This window comes from Muntiacus reevesi, chromosome 10 (assembly GCF_963930625.1).
Source record: "Muntiacus reevesi chromosome 10, mMunRee1.1, whole genome shotgun sequence".
NCBI classification, from domain to species: domain Eukaryota; kingdom Metazoa; phylum Chordata; class Mammalia; order Artiodactyla; family Cervidae; genus Muntiacus; species Muntiacus reevesi.
In genome coordinates, this window is record NC_089258.1 from 2,111,244 (window position 1) to 2,129,667 (window position 18,424).

Genomic DNA, 18,424 nt, shown 5'->3' on the forward strand with positions numbered 1-18,424 from the left:
GAAAACTAACAGATGTTTGCCCTCCTCTCCAGTCAGGGAAAGGTGATAGTTACATGAACTCTTACTCACTCCTTTCCTCTTTGCTTTTAAACACCACACTAAGTGGAAGTGGATTTGTATCCTTTGGGGTTTTGACCAAAGCACACACCCATCCCCTTCCTGCCTCCCTGGAACTGGTTCAAGATTTGGAAAGTAGGGTTTGTTTGGGGGCGTGTCCCATGTCTTATCTCTGCCTGAGCACATGCTCAGGTTGAATTTATTTTGACCTTGGGCTTTAAATTTGGAACCAAAGCAAGAGTTTAAAGGGCAACAGAAGAGAATCTGCTGAACTTTAGACATGAGGGACCCGGGGAGGAAGGTGCGTACTTGTATTCTGAAACTTAGAGGTTGGCCATCTTTGCATGTACACATAACTGTAAGCTGATAGCTACAGGCAAAAGAAGAATATTTCAACCTATGTAAAGATCTGTGTGACGCTTACATTGTGTTTTTATGTGCTTAATTTTACAGTGATGACTTTAGTAATCATAATCTTGAAATTGATGGTTGCGCAAGTAAATTCTGCATTTTTCTTTGAAAACATTTTGGAAAAGCTTAGAATAAGTAATGCAAGGAAAAAATGTATAATTTGTGTCTGAACTTTAAGCAAATGACTGAAAAAGTGTATCAATTTTAGGCATTCTATCATTTTGTCTTTTAAACCATCAAAGGAAGAGGGCTATAAGTGGTTATTTTTAGATAAAGGTCACCCAGATTCTCCTCCACATTGAGAAGCAAGTCTCTCTTCATTGATTATCATTTATCTTCATCTAGTAATTTCAAGCACAGTATGTATGTAGTCGACTTATGTATGTAATAGACTGGACTGATTTCTTTTTTGACTGATCTGTTCCAGAGCCTGGCCCAACTAGAGAATCTGTGCAAACAGCTGTATGAGACAACAGATACGGCCACTCGACTTCAGGCAGAGAAAGCCTTGGTTGAATTTACCAACAGCCCTGACTGCCTGAGCAAGTGCCAGCTACTCCTTGAAAGAGGAAGTGTACGTAAGCTTTGAAAAATCCTAAAGGGGAACAGGTTAGGAAGATACATTCTGGTTTAGGGGTGGATTAGGATAACCTCTGTCCCTTGATTCTTCTAGGTACCTCTACCTTCTTAATTTTCACTTTTTTTTTTCCTTAACATTTATTTTTATTTATTTTGGCTGCATAGAGTCTTAGTTGTGGCATGTGGGATCTAGTTCCCTAACCAGGGATCGACCCCAGCCCCCCTGTATCAGGAGCACAGAGTCTTAGCCACTGGACCACAAGAGAATTCCCAATTTTCACTTTTAAAACAAACCAGACCTGCCACACTAGCAAAAAAGGCCTTCAGAGTCATCAGGAAAATCTCACTGAGCGTATATTTTTGTCCTATGATTTTTATTCTTGAATCAACTTTCTGGACCTCCTTTTCTGTTTTTTACAGTTATGTATCACTTCACACGTTTTACAGAGAAGACAAGGCTATATATAAATGGCCTTTCTTATCCACAAAACTCATGTCACCTTTTAAGATCCCTTCTAAGATCCCTCGTCTGCTCTCTTTTTCCTGTGCTGTACCATAGCCGCTTCTTTTTGTCTTAGATGTGCAGGGAAAAAATTTTCCTTCACAATGGAAATGACAGGAAGTTAGAATGTTTAAAATGAATTTAGAACCTCTTCCGGCTTAAAAATGGCATACAGTGATCAAAATAATGCTTTCATGAGACTTGATTTGATTAAGTTAATATTTTTGGCAGGACAGAGGTCTTAGGAAGGACAAGCCTCCATCCAGGGTATCATGAAAGGGCATCAAGAGAGTTTAGAATCCCATCTAGACCAGCAGCCAGCACTCTGCCAAAGACGGGAAGGAAGTGTGAAAAGGAGGAAAGCCATTAATTTGTTGAGAGTATAGAATTCTCGATGGCTTCATTTTTGAATTTGCATTAATAGTGTTAGAGAATTTATGCAGTAAATAGAACAGACTACAGTTGGCTAAGTGATATCCTTAGTAGCTAAAGAAGTTGACTCTTTTCCCAAGTGTCTGGAAGTTAAAGCAGCATGGTCAGAGATTGGGTTGTGCTCTGTTCTGTTTTCGCATATAGTATTTTTGTGTTTCTTTTTCATCACTTGGTTCTCGTATTGATCAGTTTAGATTCGTACTGTGGGAGATTCACAGCTAACTCTCCTCTGACTGCCACTGGCGCCCAGGGTGTCATCTGTGACACTGTTCACTCCAGTTCTTCACACTGAGAGTCAGCAGGCTGGAATGAAGCAGGGCTGGTGCAATGCTGAAGGACTCAGTTATAGTGGATTCTCACTCTCTAGTCTCCATCGACTTCTTAATGTTTTAGCAGGTTTATTGGAGTCATATTCAGAAACCATTTTCACATTTCATCGTCTACAGCTCTGCACTGTGTTCTGCAGTTATAGTAGCCTCTTGCATTGTTGGTGATCTGACACACCTGCTTTAATCAGTTTAAGCAGCGTGTGAGTGTTGAATGAAAAATCACATGTCAGAGTCACTGGGGTTTTTTTGGTGTGGAAGCTATTAGCATGCACTTTATTTTTTTCAGTGGACTGTGATTGCTTTACAGTGCTGCGTTAGTTTCTGCTCTACAACATGAATCAGCTGCACGTGTACACGTATCTCCTCCCTCTGGAACCTCCCTCCCATGCCCTCCAAAGTCACTCTTATAGATTTTTTTCATAAACTTATTTTTATAATTGATGGTATGGTGTAATGCCTGTGGATAGCCTCTATGGATAGCCTGCTGCCCTAAGGACTTAACAGTTTCGTGGAAAATTATTTTCGGCTCTTGATTAAATTATTTTGGTGATTCTGAGTCTGTTCCTGTTACGTGATGTTACGTGTAACACAGCTGCTCAGAGGAATTCGAATCTGCACATGGCTCCTTCTTATACATTATGATCAGATTGAATACGCTGATTCTCCATAAAGTTAAAATTCATTAAAATCTACACTTGAGAATATGGTGATGCTATTCCTTTGCTTAGGGCATAGTTTTTTTCTTTCTCATAAATAATTGTTATGAATTTACTACTAAAACTAGCATATACACTACCCAAAGCAGTAGCTGATTGATAGTTGCACTGATGGAAAGATACAGTTTGGGAATTAACTACACAGCATAAGATGGTGGTTCCTTCTAATACTACTTCTACTTTTTTTTTTTCTTTCTAATGCTATACTATAGGAATATTATGAGGTGAAACTTTTTTGAACATTGTTATAACAAGGCTGTTGGAGGAGATTTCTTGATTTAAATGAAAGAAGAGATTTGTCTTCTCAAGAGCTTAATATCTTTCTGTAAAGATCTCCTGTAACTTCTGTCCCTTCAAAATGATACAGATACTTGGATTAGATTCAGTTTGATCAGGCATTCACTTTATCCTGCCCTTATTCATGACTGAAGTCAACTTAATGAGCACAGATGATGAATGGGCTCATTTTTCCATAGTATGAGACCCTTAAAAATCCAGAGGATCAAATGTAGCAAAGCTGATTAATTTTTCTTAAATATGAACTCAGATCTCCAAGTTAAAAACTTTGACTGACTAACTTAATAAAATTGAATCCTAAGCCCTTTCCTCCTCTCTTTTCACAGTCATCTTACTCCCAGTTACTGGCAGCTACATGCCTTACAAAGCTTGTATCGCGCACAAATAACCCTCTCCCATTGGAACAGCGGATAGATATTCGTGAGTAGAAAGTTGTCTTTTCTCCCTTAAATTAGTTTAGTGATGTTCTAGTAATAGTTACATTTATGTTGCTTGTTTGATAGTGTTCTGAAATTGCTAGGCATACAGAATATCTAGAACATAGTTTCTTTCCAGAATTGGGCTTAAAAGTGAGGAGGGCCCAATATAATTGCTCCTAGATAAAGCCCAAGTTAACTGTTTTGTTTTCGGGAAGTTTCTTTTACCTTGTCTTCACCATCACTAGTAACTAAGAAAAACATTGCTGAAGATTTTGAATCCTGTGCCAATGATGCTATTTAATCATCAAGAGGTAGATGCAAGGCTCCCTTACTTCAGGTTCTTCGTTGTGACTCGTTTACAATTCTGAGTTGGAAAGTTTAGTGAATCTTAAATTTAAAGTCCTGTTTCTCTGTAGTGTGAATAATCAAGGAAGTTTAGGGTAAAGAGTCTAGATTTACCACTTCTTAGACATTTAATGACGCACACCCTCCCCTGGCGGAGCCGTCTCTGATGTAGATTATTTCTGTTTTATAGGGAACTATGTGCTCAACTACCTTGCCACGCGGCCAAAGCTGGCCACTTTTGTGACGCAGGCACTGATCCAGTTATACGCCAGGATCACAAAGTTGGGCTGGTTTGACTGTCAGAAGGATGATTACGTCTTCAGAAATGCAATCACAGATGTCACCAGGTTTTTACAGGTATGACGTATGTATTCGGTGAAATAAAGAAGTGAAAAGAAGTGAAGCGATATATGCTTACTTAGATATTGATCTGCAAATGGAATTCTTTGGTACATTTTCTTCCATGTCTTTTTAATTCTTAATGTGTTGGTTTTACATGGTTACATGTCAGCACAAACCCTACTTCATTCTTTCTATTGCTTTACATACTTATCCAGTTTAAAACATTATAATTCTTTTAACTCTTCTAGGTGAGTATTTAGTTAGTATCTATATCTAGACTGGTAGATAAATACTTTGGTGAATATTCCTTGTGTGTGTGTGTATTTGTGTGTGCTTATACTTTGAGCCAAGTGTGTTTATAGTGTGAATTCCTAGCCTTTGAATTATTCAGTGAGAAGACTGTGTGTATTTTGGGTTTACATGGATATTTCCAAATTACCCTCAAAAAAAGTTACTCCCTCCAACAGTTAATATGTCTGTACCTCCACCCTGTAAGCTCAGCTTTCTTATTTTTCCAGTTTCATAGGTAGAAAGAATTGGTAGCTCAGCATTTGAGTTATGAATGAGACAAACAAATTTTCATATGCTCACTTACTACTTATTTTTTGCTTTTTGTGAACTTCCTATTTATATCTTATGTACATTTTTTTAATCAATTCTTTCCCCTTTTTTGTATACAGCCTTCCATATAAATTATCTTACACATTCATTTGTCTTTTATCTTTGATGTGATTTGCTAATTTCTCTTCCTACAATATGTATAGTGTAAAGCTTGTAGGTATTTTTAACATACAAAAGGTTTCAATTTTGATGCAGTCAGATTTAATCCTCTTGTATATCAGTTAGATTTTGTGTCCTGCAAAGCAACAGTTTTAAAATACCAATTTCTCATAACTTGTCTAGGCAGTTTAAGTGTGACTGCATTCCAGATGCTGAAATCAAGCTGCACAGGCCAACTCTTTCTGCCTTACCTTTTTCTTTTAAACCAGGATAGTGTTGAATACTGCATCATTGGTGTCACGATTTTATCGCAGCTAACCAATGAAATTAATCAAGTAAGTGCTACAGCCTTCCTCATTGAAGTAAGTGCCACATTTTTACTTAGTATTGGTGTTTTCTGCCTGTGTGTGGGATGATCTTTTTTGGCAGTTGTGTGCTTTCGCGGTAAGTGATTAATACCCTTTTGAAACAAAATAGTTCCATGGGGTTTTCCTCTGTGAGTGCAGTCCGGATCCCCTTCCATCTCCATAATATTTTTTCTCTCATCTCAGCTTTCCTCAGTGGTATTAATGTTCAATGTTAGAGAAGATCGCAATGATCCTAAGTCAGAACTTAGGAAACCAGCATCATTGGTGTGCTCTTTCTGCTGTATAAGTTAATGTATTTATAATCATTCAGAAATCAGTTCTCATGTGCCTTTATTAAAGATTTTTCTGGTAATCTTTTCAGAATGCACAAAATATTCCGCTAAATACCAAATAATTTTTTTAAATAGTCATCGATGTCACAGATACTACAGAGGAAACACCAGTGGCTTTCTTTTGCTCTGGCTATAATATTTTTTAGTCATTTACTTCTGTATCTAGCTAAAATGTTATAATTATTGAACAGGCCTGAATTAATTGTAAAAGCTCACCCTTCAGCTGTCAGCTATTAATTATATTGGCATCACTGTTGCTATTGCGCATACTTACGCAGACATTTTAATTAACCCTGAGAAATTTAACTGTGAGTTGGTATTTTAAATACACTAGCTTAGAGCCTATTAAAATCTGGAGTCCATATTGTGTTCTCTGTCACATGTAATCCCCACTATGATTGGTAATTATTAAAATAATAATTTATACTTTTGAGTGATTTCTATGTGACAGGCACTGTTCTAAGCACTTATATTAATTTTATTACACAGTAATAAAATTACAGTAGTTGTATGAGATAGAGACTCTGGTTATGCTATTTTCTAAATAAGAAACTAAGGCACATAAAGATTAAATAATTTGCCTATGGTATCACAGTTACCAGGCAACAAACAGTATATGAATTCAGACCCACATAGGCTTATTGCAGAGCCTGTGCTCTTAACTTGCTTATTATTTAACCACTCCTATCCTTGTAGGAACTGGAGTAGGAAATGGCAATCCACTACAGTATTCTTGCCTGGAAAACTCCACAGACAGAGGGGCCTGGCAGTCTACAGTCCATGGAGTCGCAAAGAGTCAGACACGATTGAACACACACACCCTTGTAATAAGAGAGCATGCATTAATTATGTACAGATTGTGGAGTTAATGCTCTTCCTTTGGAAGCTTGGCTCCACAAAATCCATCAGTGTTGGTATTTTAGAATCTTTTCAAAATTTTGTATTTATCTTTCTCAGGAAAGCAATAGAAATGTGTGTGATGTACTTAGGATGTAATTATTCTCTGGATTATGATCTGTGTAACAGATTGTATACGGCATATGATATATAATGTAGTGATACCTTTTTATCTAAGACATTTGTAACACAGAGACACTGAGGCTAAAATCAGAATATTTTTAACTCTGTGCAACTGAGTTTTCTATTGGCTTTTTTTTTTTTTTGCTTTAGATTTAAATTAGAAAACGTATTTCTGCTATCATTCCAATTTGAACTTAGAAATAAAATTGGGGGGTGGGGGTTCCATAATGTGCCAAAAGGCAAATGAGCTCCCTCCTGCATGAGTTGATCAGGATATAGAAGTGATTTAAGCTTACTTAAGTGGCTGGACTAAATATTGTTGGCAACCTTAAAATTCCTTTATCGCTCTTATTGAGTATGTACTATGTGTCAGCTATAGAGGACTTACTAAAGAAGTAAGAGATTTAATCCCTGACTGCAAAAACCTTTAAAATATGACTGAGAAGACAAGGACAGAGGAGTGAGAGACCAGTACAGCCCCTTAGTTGAAGTCCTCACTCCCGTGGAATAGACTGCATGTTGAAATAGGTGAGAAAAGAAAGAGTATCACAGGCTATTGCCATTTATCTTAAGTTCATGGCTGTAGTAACTCTTGACGGGATTATTTAGCAAAACCCAAGCCTTGCGACTGTCTGTTTTTGAGACTCAGCCTCAAAAGAGCATGATAATAATTATTAACAAAGTCTTCCAACAGTTTGTTAAATATTTCCTCCCTAAGTGCAGAGGAGATGGAAACCTTGCGGTGGAGACACTGTGCTTCCTTCCTATCTTCCCTCTGTAAACGGGAGAGACATGATATCCTGCGTAGCTGTTAGCCGCTTATCGTCATCCTCATTCTCTCACTACATAGAGTTTAACAGTAACTTAAATGTTTAAAATGTATTTCGTTATTTTTGTTGGTCTTATTGAAAAATCCTTCTACTTCATTTGAAGTCTACTTGAAAAATTTTTCTTTGTAGTTAGTTCTAAAACTTGCGTTGGTTTGTTTTTCTGCACAGGCAGACACCACCCATCCTTTAACCAAGCACAGGAAAATAGCCTCTTCTTTCCGAGATTCATCGTTATTCGATATCTTCACGCTTTCGTGCAATTTACTAAAACAGGTAAGATTGTTTGTTGGTACCTGCTTCCTGGTTCCTTCTGAAAGAATCAGAGTAGTTGGGGACTTGTGAGATGTCAACGCTTCACTGACCCGTGAGAGTTTATGCGTCTCTTTAATTCTCATCTCTCACATGATATATATGTCCAAGCTGTTGATGACCTTCCAGTCTGAGAGAAAGAATTATTTCCTGATTTCACATCTGTTCCCCTAGGTAAGTGAGCACTTATCCCATGCTCCTATGTTAAAGAAACTGGTTTGCCACGAAGCTTGAGGTTTTTGTTGTTTGGTCTTTTTCATATCCATATAAGATCTTCCTCTATGGAGTTAGACATCTTCCTTTGATGGTGTTTGATTCTCAGTGCTCTGAACACGGGCTCAGACTACACCGTTAGCACATTAAAACTCGGCTGGCTCCCCTGCCCCTGCTGAGTTACAGGCAGCAAATAAACAAGCAGCGTCTGTAAGGAAAAGCATGTTTTGAATTTTTAACATCGATTTAGATTTCATGACCTGAAGGGGTAGACAGTATCACCGAAGGAAATTAACTATTTTAAAATAGAAAGTTGGTATTTCTGGAGAAGGAAATGGCAACCCACTCCAGTTTTCTTGCCTGGAAAAGTTCATGGACAGAGGAGCCTGGCGGGCTGCAGTCCATGGGGTCACATGATTGAGCATGTGTGCACGAGGATGGAGGGAAATGGGTTGGTAGCAATAAAATGATAGAACTAAAAAAAAAATAAAAGAAAGTTGGTATTTCAATTCATTTATTGATAGACTTGAACTAAGGAGGAAATGATAACCTATAAATCGTACATGTTCATAGCTGTGTTTTGATGTTTTGTCCATATAGAAAGCCAAATGGAATTAGCCTCTGACTGTGTTCATTTGGGGTTTTTTGTTTGTTTGTTTTGTTGTTCTTGTTCTCATTTTCCAGTGTGTCTCAGTTATAATATGAGAAGCAAGTTTGGGTTTTTCTTTTGTCCCAATTAATGATGTCCATCTTTTCCTTTGCCTACCTAGTTTTACTTCAGAATTCCCCAAAAGTCCTCATTTTGGGCAAGCTGCCTTGTAAAAACTGTTGTACCCTCTAGAGGGGGGAAAAGCTTGTGAGAAAACAGGATTGAATCCTCTTCTGATACTGGTGCTATCAGAAACGAATCAGCCAGTCCCTGGGGTCGCAACTGGTAGAAACTTGAATCTCATAGTCACCATAGCTCTGGGCCATTATTGAGCTGTAGGCAGGTACACTGCTGATGAATAAATAAAAAGGATCTAACACGCAAATGAAGTAACCATTCATCCCACATTGCTTCAGAATTATCTGCAGCCACAATGTCTGCAGCATGTAAAGAGTAAATGTCAAAGAGGGACTTTCTATAAATGCTAGCTTCATGTTTTTATGAACATGAAACATGTTTTAATAGTAAATAAGGAGCTAGGAGTTTCATGGTGATGAAAGGACTTTAAAGGTAATAGAAGTGCTGCATCTCCTGGCAGAGAACCGCCATGCGACTGTGCTGAATCTCGCCCTCCTTTTCTGGCTCAGCAGCCTCCTTGTAAGCCTGGTAGCAAACTTGGAAGAGAGGAATGACTGTTTGGGGCTCATTATGTGGTCATTTTTACAGGCTTCTGGAAAGAATCTGAACTTGAATGATGAAAGTCAGCATGGCTTGCTGATGCAACTGCTCAAGCTCACTCATAACTGCCTGAACTTTGATTTCATCGGCACTTCCACCGACGAGTCCTCAGATGACCTGTGCACGGTACAGATCCCCACCAGCTGGAGATCAGGTAACACGGCCACACCCTCAGACCAGGCTGCTGTTCCCCTCTACCTGGAGTCAGCAGTGTGGGCTCAGGATCCCCTGGCAGGTCCCCTGCTTGCTCTTAGAGACAACTTGGGAGGTTGATGTGGGTCTTTATTAAGTGAGGGAGCTGCGCTTGGGAGGATTCCCCAGCTGGGGCAAACTCTTGGTTACCCGGTTTCTGATGGATGTGAGTTTGACCTTACATTTCTCACCTAGAGACTTCTGCTCTCTTACTCATTTGAGAGGATTTCTAGCTTTAAAAACAAAGAACCTGTACATGTGCTTGGTATTGTGTTCCTAAAAGATAAAAATTCTTGCTGTGAAGAGTCCTGCTTGTCTTAAGTTGTTTGAGAATCAAAAAAAATGAATCCATTTCTTAGAGGAACTAAAAACTAATGCTTTTAAAAAAAAAAAAAAAGGAAAACAAAAAGCCCCCAGTAGTTTGTCACTTCCGAAGGAAGTAAACATTCTGGAAGATGATAAAGCAGGAAGACAAGACCCCCGGTGACTGTGGAGTGCCGGGGAACGCAGCGCCAGCGTGCGGACGGCTCAGTGATGTGTTCTCTCTTGCAGCGTTCTTGGATTCTTCAACTCTGCAGCTGTTCTTTGACCTCTATCATTCCATCCCTCCTTCATTTTCACCTCTGGTGAGTCAGGACTATAGTTTCTGTTTCTGGAATGTAGCAGTGGTGAATGAGCCTTATGTTCATTGTGTTGTACAAAATCATAGAAATAAAGTTTCTTCCTAGAAATACTAGGGTTAGTTATCTAGCCTGTTGAGATAAAGCTTGTCAGTTAAAGGTTCTCACCGTAAAGTCTTGATTCCTTTTAAACTGTTCCTGTCTAATGACAAATTGCTGCAGTTATCAGATTCTTTTGGTCCCCTTTGTGTCTGACTTTGTACTGTACCTCGAATTGCCACAGGCTAGAGTGTGGGGAATTCACCTTATATGGTCTAGTAGAAGATTGTCAAGACTGAGCTTTCTGAAAATCTCTCAGGCCTATGTTACATAAGTGATCAATGGAAGCTGTATTGGAAAGGCAGATTTGCATACTTGGCCTTAATAAAATTTGAAAGCTCTTGGGAATGCTGTATTTCTCCTTTAAAGCAATAGTTAACCTCAAATCCCAAAATTCATTTGGGTCCTAAAAAGTCAGTGGTCTGATACTTCAGATTGTTGGGGTAAAATGTTGTTGTACAAAGTGTACAAAGAAAGTAAAGTTAGTAAATGTCAGTGGGTGTTTTGCACAGTGTTTCTGTGTAGACTGCTTTCCTGGTCACCGTGTCACTTTTCCAAATTAAGGCGGACTTCCGCTTTAGCAGAAACATGAATTTGTGCTGCTTGTATCATTAGTATCATTATATTTACTTCTGCTGTTAGTCAACAGAGGTCTGCCTCCCGGAGTAGAAAGTAGGGAGGAAAAGGGCAAAAAGTAGATCAAGAGGGGCGAACAGAATGTAAATTTCTAGCGCAGTGGGGAAAGGGGAAAATGTTTTCATTGTAAAACCTGTTTTCTCCCGAGCATAGATCTGACTTGGTTATTTCATGGTAGCACTACGTAGCCAAGCCTGATTAGCCAGAAGGCCTTGTTAAGACAGGAAAAAGCCTACGTCTGAAGCACTGTTTACTGTCAGTTGCTTGCTATTTTCGAGTTTAAATATGTATCTTCAACATAAAGAGGCCATAGGGGTGGTCGAAAAATAATACCTGTATGAATTTCCAAACTGGATTTAACTAGTTGTTATGCTCACTGTGAGTCTAATGCCCTTTATTTTTCTTTTAGTAAAACTGTTTCAGAGATCCTCGACTACACCCTCCTTGATCTTTTCTTCTGCTATCATTATAATGATAGCAGAGAGTGACAGAAGAGGGAAGAAGAATATTTATAGCAAGGAAAAGAGCAATGAAAAGAGCTATACCGTCTGTTTGGCTCATTTGTGTTTTGGTTGTGCCCTCCTCTAGGTATTATCCTGCTTAGTACAGATTGCCTCAGTTAGAAGGTCCCTATTCAACAATGCAGAGAGGGCCAAGTTTCTCTCTCACCTTGTTGATGGTGTTAAACGAATACTGGAAAACCCACAGGTATGATTTTTGAGAATTTACTTTTATTTTATGTGTATGCATATATAAGCATGTATGATTAGTATATACCTCTCTTTTATAAGGCAAAAGCTCAATCTAGAGGTCACACATAGCAACAACCCTAGAAGACAGTTCAATCTGTTATCGTTCAGAAGATTTAAGTGAATGTCTGTACACAGATTTTTAACATTTACCCAGAAAAGGAGCTTGTAGCCCCTAGATTCAAGAATGTCGAAATTACTGGAAGGGATGACTTTGAAGGAAAATAAGGAGAGAGCTAGTCATTTTGTGTGTTTTTTGTTTTTGTTTCCATGATTTTGAATGTAAATTATTTACCTAAGTGAATAGAGCTACTTTTAGTTAGGAAGGGAGATATTTCTCATTCAAATATTATTCATTCCATAACTCAGTTGTCCTTCTTATCTTTTTCAGTCCGAAAGATTCAGCTCACACCTCCTGTTTTTAAGTATCACTTCTCCGCATTACGAAATATCATAAATAAGACCCGTTCACTTTTAAATATACTCAGTTCTCGGACTCCCGTGGTGGTCCAGTGGTTAAGACTGCATGCCTTCACTGCAGAGGGTATAAGTTCGATCCAGGGTCAGGGAACTAAGATCCCTCGTGCCATGTGGCATGGTCAAAGAAAAGAAAAAGAAATAACTGTACTCAATTCTTTCCTTTTTAAAAATTCATTTTTTTATCAGCAATTGGTATGGAGTCACCTACCACGGGCCAGAGATATAGTGACAAGCAGAACAAAACCTGTCCCCTTTCTCTAATGTGGGAGAACATGTGTAAGGAAACAAACATACTGGTGTAGTGTGCAGACAACAGTGTCTGATATAAGTAGTTAACAAGATACATAAACATAACTAATACAGTGAGTTTGTTGTCATGATAGCAGTATAATAAAATACATGAAATATTTGTGTGACTTTGCCATTCTAGTTGTGCTTAATGATAAATTAGACAGCTGTGAATATGAAAATGTCATTACTTTTTATTCGATCAGTGGGAAGCAAACAGGCCTGTTAAATCTGAGATTGTGCCCGTTTCTGCCGTTAATCAGCATTACAACCCTGGCAAGTAGTCTGGTCCTTCTGGGCTTCTGTTTCAGACTCTGCCAATTGAGGCCAATAACCCTATCTCCCAACATGATTATTGTGAACAGATGAGATGATAGATGTAATAGTCCCCTTTAAAAGTGACTTTTTAAAACATTGTTTTTTAATCATCCAAATGCGTTGTTCAGAATGGCGGCCAGCATCTCAGAAGTTAAAGCGCATCTCCTGCCGCCTCCCCACCCCCTGTGCCATCCCAGATGCCTTTGGAAGCAGTTTAGTGAGTCGTGTTTCACACTTTCTTTTCCCCCCTGTGCTGTCACCAGAGTTTGTCAGACCCAAACAATTACCATGAGTTTTGCAGACTACTGGCCCGCTTGAAGAGTAACTATCAACTGGGAGAATTAGTGAAGGTGGAGAACTACCCCGAGGTCATCCGATTGATAGCTAACTTCACGGTGACCAGCCTGCAGGTTTGTTGTGGATTGCTTGGCTCTTTCTTCCTAAACAGTGGAACCTCTTCTCTTGCTCGTTGGTTTTATTTGACCTTGTGGCATTACAAAGAGTGTGGTTAGGAGAACATGAGGGAATTGTAAGAATAATACTTAGATTCAAGGCTGGGAGAATTCCTTCATAGCCCCCCCTTAAAAAACAGGCTGAAGACTCAGCACCCTCTCTTTCTTAGCCATGTGTAGGCAGTAGTTCTCTAAAGTGATGGATTGCATCAGAATCATCCAGAGAGCTTGATGAGAAATGCGGGTGCTTGGGTCCTATTCCCATCATTTTGGTTCACTCGGTCTAGGGAGGAGCCTTGGCACTTCTGTTTCTAACAAGCTTCCTACAAGCCTATCTTGCATACTAATGTCTGAGAGCCGCTTACTCAACCAGCTCAGAACAGCTCTTCTCACTGGATGATTAGTCTCTGAAATACCAGTAAACACATTAGACTGGTTGCCGTACATAGAACAAAACTCATCAAAGTTTATCTTTTTTTTTTAAAGAAAAGCCTTTATCCTTTATGTCAAGTGACTTGAGACTAACGTACTATGTACATAAATGACAGCTAACATCTGATTCTACTGAATCCCTTTCATAGACCTTGCTGTGTCCATCCAGCCACGATTCTTTCTCCTCTTCCTTCCTTTTAGAGCATCTGTGGTTTGATGCTTCTGGGACCTCTAGGAGGTCACATCAGAACATCTTAAGAGATACTAAATTTAAGATTGGACCTCTAGGAGATACAGTGGTAACAGAGGCCTACTCTCTTGGTGTTCTTTAGCATTGGGAATTTGCCCCAAATAGCGTGCACTATCTCCTGAGCCTATGGCAGCGGCTGGCAGCCTCCGTGCCATATGTGAAAGCCACCGAGCCCCACATGCTGGAGACATATACTCCTGAGGTCACCAAAGCCTACATCACATCCCGTCTGGAATCTGTGCACATCATACTCAGGTAAGGAAATGGGCAGCCTCCCTTTTCCCCTACACTTGCCTGGTGTCAGACTTGCTAGGGACCTGACATCCAGTTGGTAGATGCATCCTTGATATGAATCTTATTGGAGCTAACACTGATATGGGTATTTTTTCCTGTCAGCACAGCAGCTGATGAGAGCATAATGTCTGAAAGAGGAGTCTTTTTCTCTTTAGTATCCTATTCATGTCCCTTCTTCACCCACCATAGCAGCATCTTAGAATACAAAGCGTGCGTATCAGTATAACATTTGTCCTTGCCACTGATTTTCGTTAAACATGAGAGAAGCATTTCTAAGCTGTAGATGACAACAGTTACAACGTTTAACATATAGGTGCTTAATGTGAACTTCTCAAGAAGTAAGTGGATAAATAAACCATGCTATCCAGAGCTTACTAGAAGATCTAAGAATCCCAGGCAGCTGGCCACCGATTGCATTACCCTGACACATGGGTTCTGTCTTCTTGACTGCCAGCTGGACCAGAACTCTATAGTAAAGAAATGTTAGACCGTTTCAGAAATGACCTATATAAGATACAGTTATTCTTGGTGTATAGACCTTTCTTATATATTTTTTCCTTGGCTGTTTCTCAGGAGAATTTACCTGAACTCTGCAGGTCTGGTTGGTTGTTTTTTCATTTTTAAGTTGCATTCATAATTTGTTCAAATCAAGTAAATTTGTCATAATAATTATAGTCTCAATTGTGTATGACTTGAATCATTTCAGAATCTTGATATTGGTGAAGCCTACTGGAAATCGTTATTCTGTTAGTGGTGTAGTTTTTATTCTTAAGGACTCAGCAGGTTTCAGGCAGGCCATGTTGGGAAGTGGGGACACGTATGGGCTCTGGGCCCAGTTACTCAGCTAATAGCTATGTGCTTTTGGGCCAGAGTATAATGGGAATTAAATTACTGTGTCCTGGCCTAGTGTGTGGACCATGGTTAACACACAACTCTGAGCTGCCCGTTGTAGTGGCAATGATGCTGCTGGATTGTCATATAACCATGTAACAGTAGACAGCTTATAAGATTTTAAAGTCTAGGAAACCAGTGGATACGACAAGATATGGTATAGATCCACAGTGCCTTGTCTGCAGTTCTGAAACTTAAGATGTGAATGTTTAATTTTCTCATAAGTTTGATACAAAACTCATTTGGTGACAAACTTGACATGTGCTGATATGAGACCACTTAATCTCAGGTGGCGCTAGTGGTAAAGAATCCGCAGTTCAATCCCTGGGTCGGGAAGATCCCCTGGAAGAGAGTATAGCAACCTACTCTAGTGTTCTTGCTGGGAAAATCCCATGGAAAGAGGAGCCTGGCAGCCTACAGCCCATGGGGTTGCACAAGAGTCAGACACAATTGAAGCAACGTAGCACACACACATAGTAGTGTTTTTTAAAAATTTTGTTTAGTGTGACTATTCGTAATATTTATATATTTTGCTACAGGAATATTGTACGTGACATGCCACAGCCCATGGAGGGTTCATGTTACGTGTAGAAGCATACAGTACCTCCCTAAAATCTGAAGATTTCTGAATTCCAAAGCCCATCTGATCACAGAACGAGTGGCCTCACAGCAGGGATAGGCTACTTGTAGTCTCAGAGTTTACTATCGTCAGGAACAAACGAGAGGCTGAGAGCTGGGAGCTTTCAGGGTTGAGAAGCATAGGACTGGGAAAATCACTGCAGACAAATGTTACAGGACTAGGGATTGAAAGATACCTCAGGAGACTGATGCTTGGTGAGACCCCTGCCTTCAGCCCGTTCTTACCTTCCTTCCTTGGTAAAAAGCTGTGTTGGGATATGGGCCTCTACGACGGCATGTGGTGGCAGAATGGAGGAGGAGAGCTGCTGTGACAGGGAAGTCAGCAACACATTTTAAGGGGGCTCCTTCCTTCTTCTGTTGGGAGTAGAGATGGACTGGAAGACCCCCTGGAGGACACAGGTCTGGTCCAGCAGCAGCTGGACCAGCTGTCTACCATTGGGCGCTGTGAATACGAGAAGACGTGTGCGCTGCTTGTGCAGTTGTTTGACCAGTCTGCCCAGTCCTACCAGGAGCTGCTCCAGAGTGCCAGCGCCAGCCCCATGGACATCGCAGTGCAGGAAGGTCAGTGGACAGCCGACTGCTCTCAGCACCCTTTCACTCACTCACCTGCCTTTCACCTCCCCCACTTCAGAAGACTTCTTCCATCCTCAGTTAGCTTCATATACACAAGAACATTTGATAATAAATGCCCTGGGGAACTAGGGAAGAGCAACTGAAGTCCTATCTGTAGTGGATGTGTTCAAGGAAGTACTGAATTCTAAAACTAATGCCCCTGTCTGATAGGGGAGCCTTGGTTATCTAATGAGTTTCGCCCTTGGTATCACCCTTACTAGAGCAGAGGAGTAGCTGTTCTCTGGAGGAGCAGTCTGACTTCAGGGCCTTTTCAGTCTCTTAAGGTTAAGGGGGTTCACAGTAAGAATGAGCCTCACAGGGAGGAATTTCTTCTTGCGGTGCTGACTGGCGGTGACACTAATGGGTCTTCTCCCTGCTGCAGGAAGGCTGACGTGGCTGGTTTACATCATTGGTGCGGTGATTGGTGGCCGGGTCTCTTTCGCCAGCACTGACGAGCAGGATGCTATGGACGGCGAGCTTGTCTGTCGGTAAGGGCTCCCAGAGGCCCCCGTTCCACTGCTCTGACCCTGCCACCCCCTTTCGGGTCCTGAGGCCGTGGGAATGTGACATCCTTATGTTAGTGCTTTTCTTCCCATTTACAGAGTATAATTTTATGAAGCTGATTGCCCATGAAAATGAAAAACTGTTACAGGTCCAAATTCCAAAGTTTTTATAAATACAGCAACAGCCGTGCCTACAATCTTTACTAAAAACCGTCTGCAGTAATTCAGCAAGGAAATAAATTGTGGATATAGAATTAAGATTATAAGTAGGATACAGAGTGGAGAGTAGCTGTTAATTCTGTCTAAGTGCAATATCTCAGAGTTAATGAAATGTGGACTGCTTTTGCCTTGCCTAATAGTCAAATAGGAAGTCTAATAGGAAACTGGGGGTCTTCAAATATCCCTAAAGATGAATTACAGAATTTCTACAGCCTTTCAGATGCCTTGACATACCCTTTTCTATCTACAGGATTTCAAGTTATTTTGTGTCTGTGTGATTCTCATCTTACTAAAAACCTGTAAATGAGCATTTAGTGATTTCTGAAAGTCTACTTACTATTGAAATAAAAAGGCAGGATTTTTAAAAAATCTTTTTAAACCTCTGCAGGAGAGATTCTCAGACCTTTTTCTTCAAGACTCTTTACCATCTTAAAAAGTATAGAGGTCCTCAAAGAACTTGTTCATATGGGCTATATCTATAAATATTTATCATATTAGGAAGTAGAACTGAGACATTTTATGTTTTTAAAATATTTACAAATTAATTTAAAAAATAATAAGCCAATTTCATGTTGATATATATAATATTGTTTTTAATAACTATTTTTTTCAGAAGAAATGAATGAGAAGAGTAGCTTTGTTTTAATGTCTGGCACAGTAAAAGTCAGCTGGATTCTCCTCTCTGCTTCTGCATTCAGACTGTAGTGATATCACACAGCTTATAGCCTCTGGAAAAACCCCACTGCACCCTCCTGTGAGAATGCGGGTGAAAGGGCAAATAATGTTTTAGTATTTTTTTTTTTTTTTTTTTTTTTTTTTTTATAATATTATTTTATTAGTTGGAGGCCAATCACTTTACAACATTTCAGTGGGTTTTGTCATACATTGACATGAATCAGCCATATAGTTACATGTATTCCCCATCCCGATCCCCCCTCCCACCTCCCTCCCCACCCGACTCCTCAGGGTCCTCCCAGTGCACCAGGCCCGAGCACCTGACTCATGTATCCCACCTGGGCTGGTGGTCCGTTTCACCATAGATAATATACATGCTGTTCTTTCAAAACATCCCACCCTCACGTTCTCCCCCAGAGTTCAAAAGTCTGTTCTGTATTTCTGTGTTTTAGTATTTTTATGAAGGG

The 18,424-nt window shown here is 39.9% G+C and overlaps 1 protein-coding gene across 2 annotated transcripts in view; it reads left to right on the forward strand.

Annotated features, from left to right (window-relative positions):
- The first annotated feature begins 290 nt into the window (after positions 1 to 290).
- The window catches only part of XPO7 (exportin 7), a 36,501-nt gene continuing 18,367 nt past the window's right edge, over positions 291 to 18,424 (forward strand). The window contains exons 1-13 of one of the 2 annotated variants that reach the window (XM_065946597.1): positions 291 to 358; positions 896 to 1,042; positions 3,650 to 3,743; positions 4,278 to 4,444; positions 5,419 to 5,511; positions 7,868 to 7,972; positions 9,597 to 9,762; positions 10,353 to 10,426; positions 11,744 to 11,863; positions 13,254 to 13,400; positions 14,207 to 14,379; positions 16,316 to 16,509; positions 16,943 to 17,048. In XM_065946597.1, coding sequence (XP_065802669.1) covers positions 338 to 358; positions 896 to 1,042; positions 3,650 to 3,743; positions 4,278 to 4,444; positions 5,419 to 5,511; positions 7,868 to 7,972; positions 9,597 to 9,762; positions 10,353 to 10,426; positions 11,744 to 11,863; positions 13,254 to 13,400; positions 14,207 to 14,379; positions 16,316 to 16,509; positions 16,943 to 17,048 — 1,607 coding nt within the window. In that variant the 5' untranslated portion in view covers positions 291 to 337. The remainder of the gene's footprint in view (positions 359 to 895; positions 1,043 to 3,649; positions 3,744 to 4,277; positions 4,445 to 5,418; positions 5,512 to 7,867; positions 7,973 to 9,596; positions 9,763 to 10,352; positions 10,427 to 11,743; positions 11,864 to 13,253; positions 13,401 to 14,206; positions 14,380 to 16,315; positions 16,510 to 16,942; positions 17,049 to 18,424) is intronic. The other variant, XM_065946598.1, reaches the window with a different exon arrangement.